The sequence below is a fragment of the Lepidochelys olivacea genome (genome assembly GCF_965140295.1).
Source record: "Lepidochelys olivacea isolate rLepOli2 genome assembly, chromosome: 4".
Taxonomy (NCBI): Eukaryota; Metazoa; Chordata; order Testudines; family Cheloniidae; genus Lepidochelys; species Lepidochelys olivacea.
Window position 1 is genome coordinate 57,346,019 of NC_140414.1, and position 19,237 is coordinate 57,365,255.

Here is a 19,237-nt window from a genome sequence, read left to right on the forward strand (position 1 = left end):
ATTTGGAGTTAGTTCAAAAACGGATCATTTACAGTTGTGTGTGTTTATTATTCCTTAACAAATGAAATAATACTGTTACTACCTCTACATTCATTAAGGTGACTATGTTTTCAAAATCAAAACCTGGGACACCTTTATGGGAACAAGTAGTTAGGATTGCAAAATCTTCATGTAAAAACCAAAAATACATTTCCTTTTTTAATCTATACTAGTGTTGTTGCTGTCGCCTTATGATTCAACAATATGTTCACATTTCTCGGCTTGCAGGATAAATTCCAGTAGGTTCGTATTCTCAATGAATTTGTCATGACACACTGTGTCCACTTTGAACAAAAGAACGCCTTTGCCTGTGTCAACACTCATTCAGATTTTTTCTGCACTCCCAACATGTGCATCAAACAGAATACCTGTTCCACTGCACCATTTTATTCCTGGTAAGTACAGAGCAATTTCTATTTGGAACAGCAATATGTCCTGAACAAACATTGTGTAGTTATTAAAAAAATGTTTGGATCAATGAAAGGAAAAATACAGGACATTTCAGATGATCCAGAAATGGTTTTCGGGACATATCAGATGAAAAACCAGAACATATGGCCTCTCTATTAGTACAATACAAAACAATATTTGCCCTTTTAATCACAAGATGGTGACAGGTATTGAGTGATATTACATAGTGCCATGTAATGGACTGAGCAAATTAGCAAACGGATAGAGAGTGACAGTTCCCTGGTAAACAGTCAATTCATTTCTATTCAACTTCACCCTCTTCTTTCACAGGTCCACTAGGGAAGTGCTAGAAGAAGGTTGCTTGAGAAACTAGTAGGGAGACAGAAAATGACTTTGGGAAGGGTTGAATCCTAAGCTGAGAGTTTTTCTGTTTATGATCATTTACATTTTTCTTATAAACCCTTATGGAAAAGATCTTGCAATGGACAGTTTTTTCTGCAGATTCATTTCACTATCTTACACGCTCCTTTAGGTCTATATAAAATCACATGGCATGGTAACACTTTCTTCTGGAAAGCCAATTCAGCAAGGTACGTAAGCACACACCTAAGTTTAAACCACATGTTGTATGCCATGAAGAAGAGCTCCGTGTGGCACAAAAGCTTGTCCCTCTCACCAACAGCAGTTGATCCCATTAAAGATATTCCCTCACCCACCTTGTCTCTTCAAACTACATGAGTAGTTCCATTGTCTCCAATAGAACTACTCACATTATTAAAGTTAGGTATGTGCTTCAGTAACCTTGCTGAACTGGGTCTGAGAAAGATATCAGACAAACTCAGGAGTTGTATTAAAGGCAAGTTGAAGAGTCCTAAAAATTGAAAAGCTGATCCTGGTCAATGACTGTACTTAAAAGGAACATATTGGGCCTGATTGTGTTTATAACAAGAGAGGAGCTCAGTTTGATAAGGTAATAATCCAGGGGTTCAATATCTGTTCCCATTTAAATCAACATCTAAAGAACTCATTATCTTGAACAAAATTAGGATTCCACCAGCTCCTATGAGCTTGATCGAACTCCCATGAAAGTCAGTGGGAGCTGAATCGGATAAATGTGTAATCAGAAATTTCACTCATTTTAATAAAAATCACTAGAAGCAATATCTCCTGGGGAGTGTAATGATGCATATTCGGTAACAGGATAGCACCATGTTAAATGGAGATTTGATGGATTAAATTACTGCATAGTATTTCTCTAAACAAAAACTCACTGTTGTAATGAATATAATTTTGTCACTGACATATACATAGCAATGATTTATAAACCTGTTAAAACTTGCTAAATAAATAGATAAAAAAATTATGAGACCATTGATAGTGTAACAAAGCTATGCTTCCTCTGGCTCCAATCAGATGTCAATAGAACCACTGTGATTCTTGAGCTATTCAAGACACTTCAACGAAGTTATTTTTTACCATTTTCTTTTATGGGGGATGGAATGTGAATTCACAATCAATATCTATGTGCAAAGTTTCAACATAGCCTGATTGCAAATAGCTGAGAAAGCTTGGAAGTTGGAGGTTAAAATGAAAATGGCGTGCTTGAATATTCAATATACCTTTAAGAATCCTTAAGAATTTCTTGAGATCCCGTTGTTGCCGAAGAAGCTGGAAGACAAAATACAAACAGTTGGAAATATTTCTGTTCAGTGGTTTAACAGTGTAGCTACAGAATAAAGCAAACCCTGTTTTAGAAATAAGAGAGGTACTTTGGATTCATGGATTAAAATTTTCAAAGACATCTAGGGGATTTGGACACATACTGGTCATTAACTTTATTTTGTTTCTAATTTTAATGGAAGATGTATTTACCCCTCTAGACTGCTCAACCATGACCCATTCCTTCTAGTTTAGTTATATCATATTACTGTTTAAGATAAATGAGAAATTAAAGGTACCATGACTGTATTAAACATTACATTGCTTATAAACAATAATAAAATACCCCTTTAGCATATTGGTCTTTTCATCAGCTTCATGTCAGAAGATTTCTCCTTTCAAATTCAGTTAGGTTAAAAATTCTTTATCACAGCATGTGACAAAAGTCGAAGTTTTCTTTAGGCAGTAACTTTTCCATCAAATAATTTTGCTACCTGTCATGAGGAAATTGCAGTATGCTACCCCCAAAAAGCTCTGGGGGTTTAACTTATTAGCCAGAGCTTAATAAAAGCTATTTTCAATATGTGGTGATGATTTAAAAATTAAATTGACTTACAAAAGACATTTTAAAATGTATGGTATATTCGTTAGCATATATATGGCTCCACTTAATTTTTCTAGACAACAGTGCAGCTAACCCAAAGCAAACAGCCATGACTTTATTTTTAAAATAAACCATTTTAGATTAGACAATACTCTGTACCTTCTGAATCCTGCCCAGACTCACCCTCAACAGCCTCTTGGTTCCTTGAGGATGCGTCAGGCATCTCTTGAGCTGCTGAGGCTGTTCCTTCTTGAATACCGTCTACATTGTCCTCATGAGCAGAAGGTGCTGCAACATCCAAGCCTTCACCCACAACTTCTGTGAATTAGAGAGATCATTGTCTTTTCTTTTTTCTCCTTTTGCCAGTACAAATGAAGCCCCATTTGAGCCCCAATTCAGTAAGCATGGTTCTAATTTAAGCATAAGCTGTTGAAGTAGATAAGACTATTCAAGTGCTTAAAGTTTAAGCATGTTCATAAGTGTTTGCAGGACTGGAATTTAAGATACCATCCACTGTTTTTCGTTGAATCCGCCTACCCTTAGGGCAGAGAAATATAAACATTGATTAACTATTTTGCTAATAATTTATAATATTTTTCTAGTACTTTTGAGAAAGTGTCTCCTGGTGGGTCATTTTTATATTTTAATTTTCAATTTTTTCTAACCCACATTGCACAATGCTGATACTTAATTTGGGTGAAGAAGCTTCAGTGCAAACTGGGTGGGATTGGATAATCTACTGTTTGGGGATTATATACGATGTATTTCCACTTTCCCATATTTTATGGAAAATGAAGATACTGTTGAGCAGTTCTTTATGTAAACTAGCCCTTTTAAACAGCATGCTTGGGTGATTGGTTTGAGATCTGCCATAGCATGAATGCTATTTAACCTTGATGGGCTGTATTCCTTTGCCTCTTTCGGGCTTGTCCACAGGGAGACTTACTTCAAGGCTAGCCAGGGTGTAAATGTACAGCACACCAGCCTGTCAAGCACTAAATTGCCATGTGGACCCTGCTGCCATGCACTGAAAGTTCTGTCATGTGCTTTGACCTACTGTCTGAAACAGCAGTACATCAGTGCGTACTACAAAACTTAAACACCAAGACCAAGATGTTTAACAAAATAAGCTCTAAAGGCAAAAGACCCACCATTAAACTCAGCAGTATAAGCTAACTTGAAACACCTTAATTCACTGTATTGACACCTTAAATGAAAAGGTTCCTTATGGAAAATGGGCCAGATTGCTGAAAGGTAAAGTATGTTTAAAGCTCAAGAGCCTTGTGTCTTTTCCCCTCCGTCTCCATCCCCTTCCCTATGGGCTCATCCCCAGAATGACAAAATACATGTAACCATTCCAGGTTTCCATGACTTACCTCCCTAGTCTCTTACTAAGACTTTTTTCTCCCACATGAAACTGCAGTTGGGTGTGACTATTTGAGGCTATTTGATCACATTTGTTTCTTAAGAACATCACCTTGTAGATAAGACTTTAACAAGTTCAAGCAAGATCATAATTTATGTCCCATAAACATCACTGGCATCGGCTTTGTAATTGCAAGTACTGCATTCCTACAGGCCACTAGAAAATTCACAGTCTCGTGTTGTAAGGTACTTTTATCCGAGCTATAGCACAGTTCATTTGCTTGAGTATGTCTGGATAACTTTTCCAGTAATCCATTTGTGGTAAGATGGCAAGGAACTGATGTAAGACATTTGATACCATTTCTTTTGACAAACAATTGAAACTCTTCAGATGTGAATTGCATTCCATTGTCACAGTCTGTTCAGGAACTCCCACACATGAAAACAATAGTCTTAATACTTATACCATCTATGTTGATCTAGTTGAATTCAGACAGAATACTTAGACTCATAGAAGCATAGGACCGGAAGGGACCTCGAGAGGTCATCTAGTCCAGTCCCCTGCACTCATGGCAGGACTAAGTATTATCTAGACCCTCCCTGACAGGCGTTTGTCTAACCTGCTCTTAAAAATCTCCAATGATGGAGATTCCACAACCTCCCTTGGCAACGTATTCCAGTGCTTAACCACCCTGACAGGAAGTTTTTCCTAACGTCCAACCTAAACCTTCCTTGCTGCAATTTAAGCCCATTGCTTCTTGTCCTATCCTCAGAGGTTAAGAACAAAAATTCTTCTCCCCTCCCCCTTGTAACAACTTTTTATGTACATAAACTGTTATGTCCCCTCTCAGTCTTCTCTTTTCCAGACTAAACAAACCCAGTTTTTTCAATCTTCCCTCATAGGTCATGTTTTCTAGACCTTCAATCATTTTTGTCTCTCTTCTCTGGACTCTCCAGTTGGTCCACATCCTTCCTGAAATGGAAAAAATACTCCAGTTGAGGTCTAATCAGTGCAGACTAGAGCAGAAGAATTACTTCTTGCGTCTTGCTTACAACACTCCTGCTAATACATCACAGAATGATGTTTGCTTTTTTTGCAACAGTGTTACACTGTTGACTCATATTTAGCTTATGGTCCACTATGATCCCCCAGATCCCTTTCTGCAGTACTCCTTCCTAGGCAATCATTTGCCATTTTGTATGTGTGCAACTGATTGTTCCTTCCTAAGTGGAGTACTTTGCATTTGTCCTTATTGAATTTCATCCTACTTACTTCAGACCATTTCTCCAGCTTGTCCAGATCATTTTGAATGACTTCCGGCCATTTAGAATGGGCACCTATTGCAATCATAGATGTCCCAAAAACTGTCCAGCCTTGGCTATGTGGATTCATTGCCACTGCATAGAGTGCTATCAAGGCTGATTCCCAACTCTGGCAGTTGGAGTGCAGAAGGTGAGGGCCCGCAATGATTCTAAAAATTAATACTGGCCACTCCAGGCTTCTATTAAACTCCCAAGGTTACAGCTTCTCTCTGACCTTGGATGGGTAGATGCTGCCACCACCCAAATGCAAAACCCCTGAGGACCCAGGAAGGTGTACTTGGGAATTCCTTCCTGTGGGGTACCCTCAAGCCCTTTCACCCACCGTCTGGGGAACAGCTGAGAAAGAAGACAGAGGAAATTAGCCATTGCCCCCAGCTAATTAAACAACATATGCACAAACCTCTTAGGACACCAAAAATCCAATCCTGTTCTTTAAAAAGGTAAATTTTATTAAAAACAAAAAGAAAGAAAATACATCTGAAACTTAGGCTTTGCTAGATTAAAAAAAACACATTTACAAAATTAACATCAAGAATAACCTTCTTGAGGTCCAGCTTAAAGGTTACAAGCAAAACAAAAGCATTTGGGGTTAGCACAGTGGAGTTCACAAGCCAATAAGAAATAAACAGAAAAACTTAAGTGCATCTTTCTAGACATTTTCTGATTTATGAATAGGTTTTAGGTATGATTTGATGATTTCCATACCTGACAAAAAGCTTTTTACAGCATAGTCCCAACCCTGTCTGTGCTCTGTCCCCTCTGGAGAGCAACAGCAGAACAGACAAAGGGAAGTTTTTTCCCCAATTTTAAAAAGTTCTAGCCCTCCCATTGGTTCTTTTGGTCAGGTGCCCACTCCTTTCCTTTTACCTGTGGGCTTTTTAACAGGTAAAGCAAGTAGAGAACAGCTACTAAGAGGGATTTTATACTAACTGGCTCACTGGGTGTCCATAAAAGGGAGCTCCCCCCTCTCGCCCCCCCACTTCATTTATCACAGGTGCAAAGGAGCATGTTTAGGCACGGATTGACAATCTCATCTGTGTTTTCACCATTTCCTCTATTTGTGTATCAGTCCCTGGCCACCACACAAAACTCCTGCCCAGGACTTTCATTTTGACAATTCCCAAATGGCTTTCATGTAACTCTTGGAATACCTATGACTTGAGATTCATAGAAGTAATCATGCTGGTGCCACAACTTAGGGAACCATGATGTACACTTTACTATTCTTTTTAAGAAAATAAAGCTGGAAGAGTTGTTTGTAGGCATATGTCCATTCATTCATTGTAATGTCATATACTTCAGCTAGCAGTGGATCATTTTTTGTTTTGTGTTGCACCATGGCCTTTGTCACTGCCAAGGGTTCAGTTTGTACCACAGAAGTCATATCTACTGTCTCTGGTTCCACTTCAGTATCCTTATCTGCTATTGCCAATGGTAGCTGTGACAAGCAATCTGCACTGGTTCTTTGAACTCAGTATTGTAACAATGAATGCCCAAGGTATCACCTAGCTCTGTAACTGTGCTGCAGCCATTGCCGGTACTCCTTTCTTTGGGTTAAAATTTTAAAGCAGCAGTTATGCTCTGTCTGCACTCAGAGTAAAATTTTTCCCATACAGATATTGGTGAAGTTTTTTAACTCCCCAGACAAAACTCAAAGCTTCTCTGTCAAGTTCAGTATAGTTACATTTGACAGAGGTTAGAGATAATAGGCCTTTCTGGTCAACCTTCCGTCATATGAAACTATTGCATTTATTCCATGTTGGGAAATGTAACAAGCTAACGTTTTATGCAAAGATGCACTGTGGTACGTAAAACCCTTTCAGATGCTAAAAGCTTATTGGCTTCATCCAGAGCTTTGGTTTGGCGTAGACCAACGCCATTTCTGTCCATTGTGTAACAGTTCATTCAGAGAATGTAACGCTGTTATAATGGTAGGCAAGAGCCTATAGTAATAGGTAATCATTCACAGGAAGGAACATAATCATGACATGTTTTGTAGTTGTAGTGCCCGGAGGAGTGCCTTTGGCTTTATCTTGCGATTCATGCAAACCATCTCTGTCAATGGTACAGCCACAATATGTAACAATCTTTGAAAAATTCACATTTTCCCTTATTTGCTTTAAGGCCACACTCAGCCTTCCAAGTGGAGATTCTCAACAAGGTGTTCATCATTAGCTTCTGTGAGCAATATATCATCCAAGTTAACATGAAGTGCCAGGAATCCCCTGTAATACCTGGTCCCTGGGTCACTGCCAAATAGTTGGTTTGGAAGCAAGCCACACACTAGCCTGTTATATTGAAATAAGCCCTTGTGTGTGTTAATCACAAGGTTGTACTTACCACTGTGTTCAATCTCCATTTGTAGATAGAGTTGGGCTAGGTTGATCTTGGAGAAATGCTTTCCACCAGCTAATGAGGCAAATATATCTTCTATTTGCGATAAAGGATGTTGATCCTCATGCAACACTGGGTTAGTGGTAACCTTGAAATCACTACTGGTAGGGACAGCCACATTCTTTTTCATTACTGGTACTACAGTGATGTTCTAGTCTCTCCTTGGAAATAGTTCCAGAGTCCTATAAATGCTGATGCTCCACCTCTACTTTTGGCTATATTGCAAAAAGTACTGGACAAGCTTGGTGAGATTTAGGAATTGCTCCTTCTTCAAGCAGAAATTTTTGCTTTCATATGTTTTAAGGTTCTGATACCACACTGAAAGACATCAGCTGCCTTGTCCAAAAGTTCATCTAATTTTTCTTTTGTGCTGAAGTTTATAAAATTAGATTTGGTTTTGTTAAGCCGGCAGACAATTCAGGTGTTTCTAGACCAGCTGAATCTCTTTCAGCCCTTCACTTCACAACATAAAGGTTTAGCACATCTTTAATATAAAAAGTGATACTTTTACTGTAATAACACCCAGGGAAGAAAGGATTTCCCCTGTATATGTTTTAGTAGCAGTGAGATTTTCTGCAACTTTACCTCTCAGTAGCCTGTGATAATCCTACAGGAACAGCAGACCCTGTGTTAAGGTTTAAAATGGAGCTTATTCATTCCACTTGTAATGAAATCCAAATGACACTTCATTTGTCTTAACAATTGTAGTGACACTGTAACATTCTCTGTGGATTCTATATCAGTGGTTCTCTAACTTTTGTACTGGTGAACACTTTCACACAGCAAGCCTCTGAGTGCGACCCCCCCCCTTATAAATTAAATACACTTTTTTATATACTTAACACCATTATAAATGCTGGCGGCAAAGCGGGGTTTGCGGAGGAGGCTGACAGCTCGCGACCCCTCATGTAATAACCTTGTGACCCCCTGAGAGGTCCCTACCCCCAGGTTGAGAACCCCAGCTCGAGAACCCCAGCTCTATATTGTCATCTGCCAGCTGATGACTTTGAAATCCTCTGATATTGCTCTTGTGGGGAGGTGATTATGCTTTTCCCAAAACCTGCACATTTTCTGCATGCATCCTAATTTCTTCCAGTTTCTACAGATTGTGCCCTTAAACTAACAATCATTTTCATTTTGAGACTGTTTCCCACAGTGAAAGCCCACAGTCTTTGAGCATTTTCTGTTGTGCTTTCTGTGTGACCCTCAGTTTATTTGTTGCACATATAACATGATGCTGTTACAGCTCCATGGCATCTTTGATAGCTGTCTTCAGCAATTTTTGTATGTTTTAGAGTCAAATTAGCCTTGGTCAACTGGTGTTTTGGGATTTCTTCATGTTGAACATCACATACTAACAGCTACCTTAATTCATTATTTACAGTCTTTCCAAACTGACAGTGCTTTTTTAGTTTCCTTAATCCAGCCCCAGATTCAGAAATTGTTTCATTTTCTTCTTGAATCAGTTTATAAAAGCAGAAACACTCTGAAATCACTCATGGCTTTGGGGTTCATAGATTCCTAGATATTAAGGTCAGAAGGGACCATTATGATCATCTAGTCCGACCTCCTGCACAACGCAGGCCACAGAATCTGACCCACCCACTCCTGCGAAAAACCTCTCACCTATGTTTGAGCTATTGAAGTCCTCAAATCGTGGTTTAAAGACTTCAAGGAGCAGAGAATCCTCCAGCAAGTGACCCGTGTCCCATGCTACAGAGGAAGGCGAAAATCCTCCAGGGCCTCTTCCAATCTGCCCTGGAGGAAAATTCCTTCCTGACCCCAAATATGGTGATCAGCTAAACCCTGAGCATATGGGCAAGATTCACCAGCCAGATACCCAGAAAAGAATTCTCTGTAGTAACTCAGATCCCACCCCATCTAACATCCCATCACAGGCCATTGGGCCTATTTACCATGAATATTTAAAGATCAATTAATTACCAAAATCATGTTATCCCATCATACCATCTCCTCCATAAACTTATCGAGTTTAATCTTAAAGCCAGATAGGTCTTTTGCCCCCACTGCTTCCCTTGGAAGGCTATTCCAAAACTTCACTCCTCTGACGGTTAGAAACCTTCATCTAATTTCAAGACTAAACTTCCCAATGACCAGTTTATATCCATTTGTTCTTGTGTCCACATTGGTACTGAGCTTAAATAATTCCTCTCCCTCTCCGGTATTTATCCCTCAGATATATTTATAGAGAGCAATCGTATCTCCCCTCAACCTTCTTTTAGTTAGGCTAAACAAGCCAAGCTCCTTGAATCTCCTTTCATAAGGCAGGTTTTCCATTCCTCGGATCATCCTAGTAGCCCTTCTCTGTACCTGTTCCAGTTTGAATTCATCCTTCTTAAACATGGGAGACCAGAACTGCACACAGTATTCCAGGTGAGGTCTCACCAGTGCCTTGTATAATGGTACTAAAACCTCCTTAGCTCTACTGGAAATACCTCACCTGATGCATCCCAAGACTGCATTAGCTTTTTTCACGGCCATATCACATTGGCGGCTCATAGTCATCCTGTGATCAACCAATATTCCAAGGTCCTTCTCCTCCTCCGTTACTTCTAATTGATGCGTCCCCAGCTTATAACTAAAATTCTTGTTATTAATCCCTAAATGCATAACCTCACACCTCTCACGATTAAATTTCATCCTATTACTATTACGCCAGTTTACAAGGTCATCCAAATCTTCCTGTATGATATCCCAGTCTGTCTCTAAATTGGCAATACCTCCCAACTTTGTATCATCCACAAACTTTATTAGCACACTCCCACTTTTTGTGCCGAGGTCAGTAATAAAAAGATTAAATAAGATTGGTCCCAAAACTGATCCCTGAGGAACTCCACTGGTAACCTCCCTCCAGCCTGACAGTTCACCTTTCAGTAGGACCCGCTGTAGTCTCCCTGTTAACCAATTCCTTATCCACCTTTCAATTTTCCTATTGATCCCCATCTTTTCCAATTTAACTAATGATCCCCCATGTGGCACGCTATCAAACGCCTTACTGAAATCTAGGTAAATTAGATCCATTGCGTTTCCTTTGTCTAAAAAATCTGTTACTTTCTCAAAGAAAGAGATTAGGTTGGTTTGGCATGATCTACCTTTTGTAAAACCATGTTGTATTTTGTCCCATTTACCTCAATGTCCTTAACTACTTTCTCCTTCAAAATTTTTTCCAAGACCTTGCACACTACAGATGTCAAACTAACAGGCCTATAATTACCCGGATCACTTTTTTTCCCTTTCTTAAAAATAGGAACTATGTTAGCAATTCTCCAATCATACGGTACAACCTCTGAGTTTACAGATGCATTAAAAATTCTTGCTAATGGGCTTGCAATTTCATTTGCCAATTCCTTTAATATTCTTGGATGAAGATTACCTGGGCCCCCCCGATTTAGTCCCATTAAGCTGTTCGAGTTTCGCTTCTACCTCAGATATGGTAATATCTACCTCCATATCCTCATTTGTCATGCTACCATTATCCCTAAGATCCTCTTTAGTCTATTAAAGACTGAGGCAAAGTATTTGTTTAGATATTGGTCCATGCCTAGATTATCCTTGACCTCCACTCCATCCTCAGTGTTTAGCGGTCCCACTTCTTTCTTTGTTTTCTTCTTATTTATATGGCTATAGAACCTTTTACTATTGGTTTTAATTCCCTTTGCAAGGTCCAACTCTACTTGACTTTTAGCCTGTCTCACTTTATCCCTACATGTTCTGACCTCAATAAGGTAGCTTTCCTTGCTGATCCCTCCCATCTTCCACTCCTTGTATGCTTTCTGCTTTTTCTTAAATCACCTCTCTCTCTGAGATGCTTGCTCATCCAGCTTGGTCTACAACTCCTGCCTAGGAATTTTTTCCCCTTTCTTGGGATGCAGGCTTCCGATGGCTTCTGCAGCTTTGATTTAAAGTAATCCCAGGCCTCCTCTGCCTTTAGATCCATAAATTCTTCAGTCCAATCCACTTCCCTAATCCACAATCTCAGCAAATGTTTTGTCCTTGAGCTTAGCAGGACCCGTTAGCTTACACAGCAGATTGTAAAATTTTAGCCCCCCTATTACACTCCATAGAATTGCCACCTGTTTTCCCATCAGGTATTTCATTAGCTATCATAGTGTTCCAGTATAGTTGGGCCAGTCATCCACTGAGTTATCAAAGAAGTCTGTTTCCCTCAAACAGCCAGATATTTCAATTTTTCTCTGAGTGAGCAGTTAACTCACAGTTCCAGCAGCTGCAGTTTCCTTCTCAGTTTCATTACTTATTAGGCCCCTGTAGTCACACTTTGTTTCACTGTATTCCTGGACTAGGGGTCTGTCCTTGTCCCCAATTGACTTGTGTGCTTTAAAGAACAGAAATGTAATCTGAAGGAACCACAGGGCTCAGCGGGGGTCCAAGTATCTGTTTATTAACGACAAACAAGGCCTACCTACTTCTACACACAGCTGCTCAGTCTGGCAGGGTTCCAGGGGCTTTTAAAACACAGAAGATACTGAGGGCCATTAGAGTGCTCAAACTTTTTTAAGGGATATCTACTCTGTTCCTCTCCAGTCTTTCACAATTTAACTAAACGCTTAAACTACGCTAGTTGCTTACATATCACACTGCTGACATCTAATGAAGATATTTTCTATACCACACATTTTTTGTTGTAGTATTGTCCATGCTGACTAATTTCTGTCCTGTTCTTGGTATAAGAGGACAACTATTTTGGGAAGAAATATGTCCTTCCAAGCTAATTTTATAGACCTAGGGTTGCAAACACAAAACGTGACTGAGCAAGTGCCATCAGTGCCCTTGGACTGCTATCAAAGCAGGGGATATCAAACTATTCGTTATAAACACAAAATTCTGTAGGTAGTTATGTGGAGGAGAGGAAATTGCTTATGAGAACAAAAGGAAATGGCAGATTATGACTGAATGCTTAGGAGACGGGAACTGTGATGCTCCCAATAGCTTAGTTCCAATGGAATGAACGTGGTATGAATCTAAAGCCTGCTTCCACCCTGAGAGCTGGGTTTATAAAAATGCCCCTACTTACTCAATTAACGATCTGCTCCCTAGATATATGAAGAATCAAATCTGCTGGATTTAAAGACATTTTTACTCCTAGAATCATTGAGCACCAGCACAGTTAAAACTGTGACAGAACAGGATTCTCTATTCTTATGTAGCACCCACAGAATTAATTTGTTTCATCAGCCACAATTGCAGTCCTTTTGAAAGTAATGGGACTCAGGCCATGATTGCAACAGAATGGCAGGCAGAGGTGTAACTGAGGGCCTAATCTGACCTGCAGAACCTTTATTATGGGTGATGACACATGAGAGAGAAAGAACCCAAACTAACTTTTAGAGTCAAGGTTGAGTTTTGAGGGCTAGCTGTTTGGAAATAGATTTACTCAATTTATTAGTACAATATGAGATATGGAAATTTTTGTCAGCTTTTATACATACCCACAACATCCTTACAGCCATGTTTTAGGTTACAGACATACTTTAAACTGGCAAAGATTTCTTTCCTGAGCAACCTGTGTCAGTCTTTTAATAACACTTACATAGCATCTTTCCTCTGAGGATCTCAAACTGTTTTACAAACAGCAGTGAATTAAGCCTCACCTTTCTTAAAAGATTAGATACTAGCCCCATTTTACAGATGGGAACTTGAGGCAGAGAGGTGAATTGACTTGCTTAAGGTCACAGAAGAACAGGATTATGAAAAATCTTCTCTCTCAGGAAACAACGCCGTCCGATAGGTTTTTCCCACTTCTCCCTTTATTTTTTTAACTTGTCCCTCTGAAGTAGTTACGTGAATTGTAATATTTATGAAAGTTTTTTGACATTAGAAACAGGCTGGAATTTCTATCCATGAATAAAAACTTTATTCTACAGCGTTAAAAAAAGTGGTGAGGACAGCAAGGGACTTTTGCCTACTGGGAAACAGCGAGTTATAGAATTGTCTATTAAGTAACAGGTGAAGGGGGATGGGTACAGTGAAGGCCATGGCAAGCATATGGAACAAACTCTCAATGGATGTTGTTGGAACTGGGTGGATTTGAGAACGGTTAGGGACTTGGTTTAGTTAATTAATAACTTTCCTGAGTGTTCACATTTAGACAAGCCCTGAGAGACCACAAAGAATAGGAGTGCTCAAGGTCAACTGTGCCGTTTAATGAAGCTTTATCCATTAAGCAGAATAGAACAGAACACTGGTGAGCTCGACAGTTCTGGAAGTGAACTGTTTTCAACAGCTATGTTGTAATTAAAAAAGGATCCAGGATGCCAATTTAAGGCACTGTTTTAAGCCTTGCAGCAACTATTCAACAACACCAGCACCTGTATTTAGGGGAGGCTCTGTACATGTTCAAATACCCCGACTCAAAAAAAAATTCTGATTATGCTCTAAGGAAAACTAAAAAGGCAAATACTTGAAGGTTTCAACTTTCTTCTATAACAACAACATGACCTTAATTTAAAAAGAAATAAAGGTGACACTTTATCCTGTGGAATTAATAATGAATTCCTTTCCTTCTTAGCATTTAAGATGGAAGATGGTGGCAGGGAAGGTTGTGTCACAATTAGTTGCAGCAAAATGATGGAAAATGATGGAAGTAAAAATAGGACTATGGAATTTGGAATTGTCATAGTGTACAAAGTGTTCAGCACTTACCGTTCTGCCGGCTCTGTAGCAGTTCAGCATGTTTATAGCACATGGGGATTGCTTTGGTTGAAATTTAGTAATAGTGTAGGTGCTGAAAGAAGCAAACAAGTTGCTAAAAGTATTGCTTTCTAGGGCCAGATACAAAAGAGCAGTAGGCCTAACTATCTAACTTAACTTGGTTATTGTGTTCTTGTATCTTACTTACGGGAGTGCAAGCTTTTCAATTTGGCCTGTTTTAATGTTTGAGGAATGAATATATTCACAACATGATTATTATGTATTTTCTTCTTCCTCCCACACCCCTTAAAACTTGGGGCTTATTCACACATTTTTCCCCCTCCAGAGAGAAAAGAGGGAAATTTTTTTGCAGATAGGGAGAAGTCACAAACAGCCAGAAGTGGAAGACTGCAAATAATTCAGGAATAGAACTCATACTTCAGTTCACAAGTTCTTTCTGCTATTAGTTGTAAATTCTTCCTAGGTTTTCTTCCTGCTTAATAGGAAGCAAGGTTTAACTGTTAAACTCAAAGAGTGATGTTAAGCTAGAAATAAACCAGGGGACACAGAGGGGGAAAGGAATCTTTTCAGAAGTAAGAATTTACACTGCTTAGGTATTTAAAGCAATGTTTAAAAAGCAAAGGAAACTCTATGAAAGAGACTGACTACTTCACTCAGAACCACATCTTCCATTTAATCAGTTAACTTTTCAACCAAGAGAAGTCTGCTCTTTCTAATGCAAAATGTCATGTTCAAATAGTTCTGCAAAGAGTCTTTGCAGAACTTATGAAGCTAAAATAATACAAGTTGGCCAGCATAATACAACAGGAATCTGCCTGGAGCTATGCATGTGAACAAGAGCAGGAGTGCAATGCAATGTCTTTCACGATTTAATCTATCTGCAGTGTATCCAGTGCGTGCTGCACAGAGCAATGCAAAAGAAAAAGATTCTCTCATAACAAACACTTATGAAAACAGAAGATAAAATATTCTGTTAACAATTGTTGAACACTGTAGCTAAAAACCATCACATTCTAGTGCAACATAGAAAACAATCCTTCAGTCTAATCTCATGCCTTAAATACGAGTTTGCTGAACACATTAAAGGGGCAAAGCCTCAGGGTAGTTTCTATTTATGAATGAAAGCTACATATAAATTTATTATAAATAAAATTTACAGCAGAGCTCATAAAAAAGGGAAAGTTTTCCCACCCCATCCCTTCAAAAAAAATTAAGAAAACTTTTGTGCACCCTTTGAATTGTAAAGATCTGCAAATTTTATGGTAATCAACTTTCTTGAAATATACTTTTGTTCTTTTTTTAAAGGGTAATGCCATGTCTACACTATGGGTGCTACAGCAAGATAGTCATGCTGCTGTAACCCCATAGCGTAGATGCAGACTCCAGCGACAGAAGGAGTTTTTTTCCATCTCTGTAGGAACTCCACCTCCCTGTGTGATAACTAGGTTGATGAAAGCATTCTTCTGGTGACCTAGCTGCATCTACCCTGGAGTATTTATTTTCAGAGTAAGCTACTTTTCTTGCCAAAAATATGCCAGATGTAGTTTAGGTAGAGGGACCCCCCCACCCCCAAAAAAAACCTCCAAAAAACCCAAACACCTCCCAATTCTGGATACAGTTGAAACTTGGAGTCTCCTCCTTTTGGTACCACACTAATTTCATAACTCATCCTGAGCACAATGCTCAATTTATGTCCAAGGGGTTCTGAGGAAGTGAAACCAGAATGGAGAAGGCTTGGGATTCCTGACCCTTTGTGCCCCTATAACTCAGAATGCCAGCCTTTTCTTTTATAATTCATCCATAAACCCTCAGAACAGAAACTTGAGGAAAGGCTCCATCCAGAGACAACTATCTCTGGATCCTAACTCCAACAGTTTAGAAGTACATTTAAAAACAACAAGCAAGGAGTCTGTATTTCTAAAAGTTTGATTTTCTAAATCCCTGTGTAACAATGAAATTGGTTTTCCAAGCAAACATCCTGCATGTTATTAGTCCCTAAGGTAGGTCATTAGCTCCTACACACATACACAGCCCTTATTAATTCACATGAATGACTAGAAGACCCATGGCAAACTGGTGAATTTTGTGAGTTAGCAAGTGAGCAATTAAAAACCCAAGGATACAGCATTGTAAGATATACTTTATTAATTTGATAAGTGTAGTTTAATGTTATTGGTGAAAATTCATATTATCACAAATTTAGTAAAAGTAGGAAGTATTTTCATTGTTAGGAACTCAGGTTTTTAGGTTTGTTATGTTTTATAGAAATATGAGAGAACTCACATCTTAACTATTCTTGTTTTAATAAAATGTTTTCCATAGTGGTCTATTCTGATCTATTACTGACAACTTAATATCTAAAACTAGTAACTAAAATTCATGTGGCTCTAACAATCAAGTTAATGTTATAGTTTACATCTGAAAGTGGTCAGTAAGAAATAATAGGATTTATGAAATCTTTCAAAAGTTTTTATACCATATTTCCCCTCCCACCAAGATGCATTTATTTACTATAGTACCAGTCAGACTCAAGATATACAAGTGAATCCACTGAATTACACTAATGTGGTGACTGTTTCCAAAGGAGCAACCAATGTGCACTTGTTACAGTAACTCCCATGCAGTTTTGAAAATAACATTTACTGCAAGGAGAAATGTTGGCCTCAAATATTTCCCCCCAATTATTTAGAAGAAATATCATGGGATTTTTTAACTTGCATTTGAACAGCCACTAGAAATGAGCAGAAAAGAATTGGTTTTAACATTGTTCAAAGAGTAGCATCACTAATATTCCCCAAACACTGCAGTGCAGTAGTGTCCCTAGATGTAGCCCATGTACTGTTCAGTGTAAGGTAGACATTAGCAGAGTTTAGGTTCATCCAGGATAAAACTGTTTTCTATTCTTTAAAATAGTACAGTTATCCCAGGCTCAGTCTTGGCAGGAGTGTCTATATCTTTTATAGTTTTGTTAGCCTAGATAATGTAACTGCAGATGATCATTTTATCATTAATTATAAGCCATTTGTCTCAGTATGATTCATGGCCATGAGTTTCACATGTTAAATCATTTTGTAAAGCTATTTCATCTGAATTAAATTATCGTCTTTTAATTTCACTGCCTGTCCCCTTGTTCTTTTCTTATAAAAAAAGATAAATAGAAGCACCCAAACAACCATCTCTGTATAAGTCATGATTTTATACCACTATCATTGTAGTACCTATTGGTCTTCTCTTTAAACCAGAAAGCTCTAGCCTTTTTAATATTTCCTCACATATGGTTTTCCCCATTCATCTAATATTTTTATTGCTTCTCTCTGACCCTTCTCACATTTGATTAGATCATCCTTTTCTGAGATCTGTTCAGTTCTGGGCCACCATTCATCCAACTTATAACTTCAGATTCTAACAAGCTCTCTGTTTTAAAAATCCTTCCCTAGAGTCCTCCCCCAAGGATTTGGAACTTTGTTATACTACAATCACTATTCAGTGGCTCAACTACAAGGGAAAGAGAGAAAAGAAATAGGTAAGCAGTGGTCAGTGTATTGCAGTAGCACAGATGAAGTACAGAGGTGGTAAGAGAAGAGAGGGGGCACATGAAACAGCTTGAAACTGCCTAGGCAAGACCTTTGGGGGGAGGAAAGAGAGAGGCACAGAGACAGGAAGTGACTTGCCCAAGGTTAGATAGCAGGAATCGACCCTAGGTCTCCTGAGTCCAGTCCAGAGCCCTTTCTGCCCCTCACCATAACATCCAATGTGGAAGAGATCCCAAAGTGCAGGCAACTGGGTTTTCCCTCCAAGTCACACTCACCTGATTAGGAAGACACATCCTCACTCTATTGAGTGGACTGAGGGGTTTTTTTTAAATTGCTATGAAAGACATCAATAGTTTCATCAACTAATATTCTTCAAGCAGTTCTCAAATGCCAGTTTATCCTTCTCCCATTATTAGGGTCGACATTAAAACAAAGGTGGACATGCACACGGGGTTGACATCACACCAGACAAAAGGATAACATTTACTTAGATAGGTTTTTTGGGCCATTGTGTACAGAGATTTTGCTGAACCTTATTACAAAAAGAAGCGACTCTCCAGTCTACTGCAATCTAGCCCCGTTGCTTTGAATGGAATCAGTGCACAAACATTTAACATGGAAAACACTGGCACATTCACACACTAATCCTCTCCAAACCCACTTTACTCACCCTCCCTAAACCTCTTCATGAAGGACAGTACTCAAAACACCAAACTGACAAGAGAGTCTGTACTCAAACATTTGCAAGATTGAAAATTAAATTACTTCCACTGTCTAATTCAGAGGCTCTCAACTTTTCCAGACTATTGTACCCCTTTCAGGAGTCTGATCTGTCTTGCCTAACCCCAAGTTTCACCTCACTTAAAAACTGCTTGCTTACAAAAAGGAAGGAGGACTTGTGGCACCTTAGAGACTAACCAATTTATTTGAGCATAAGCTCAGACAAAGATACAAAAGTGTCACAGCATACTGTTACTCACAGATTGCTTACTTTCTCGTTTTTACCATATATAAAAAAAGTTAATTGGAATATAAATATTGTGCTTACATTTCAGTGTATAGTATATAGAGCAGTATAAACAAGTCATTGTATGAAATTTTAGTTTGTACTGACTTCCCTAGTGCTTTTTATATAGCCTGTTGTAAAACTAGGCAAATATCTAGATGAGTTGATGTATTCCCTGGAAGATCTCTGCATGCCCCATGGGGTACGCATGCC

The 19,237-nt window shown here is 38.8% G+C and overlaps 1 protein-coding gene across 4 annotated transcripts in view; it reads right to left on the reverse strand.

The window, feature by feature from the left end:
* MGARP (mitochondria localized glutamic acid rich protein) overlaps nucleotides 1-19,237 on the reverse strand; it is a 51,809-nt gene that overhangs the window by 17,059 nt on the left and 15,513 nt on the right. For 2 of the 4 annotated variants that reach the window (XM_084627064.1, XM_084627063.1), the window contains exons 5-6: nucleotides 2,897-3,031; nucleotides 2,070-2,118 (exon numbers count right to left, since the gene is read on the reverse strand). In XM_084627064.1, the coding sequence (XP_084483190.1) occupies nucleotides 2,072-2,118; nucleotides 2,897-3,031 (182 nt within the window). In that variant the 3' untranslated portion in view covers nucleotides 2,070-2,071. Of the gene's footprint in view, nucleotides 1-2,069; nucleotides 2,119-2,872; nucleotides 3,032-19,237 lie in introns of all 4 variants that reach the window. The other 2 variants (XM_084627062.1, XM_084627061.1) reach the window with 2 other exon arrangements.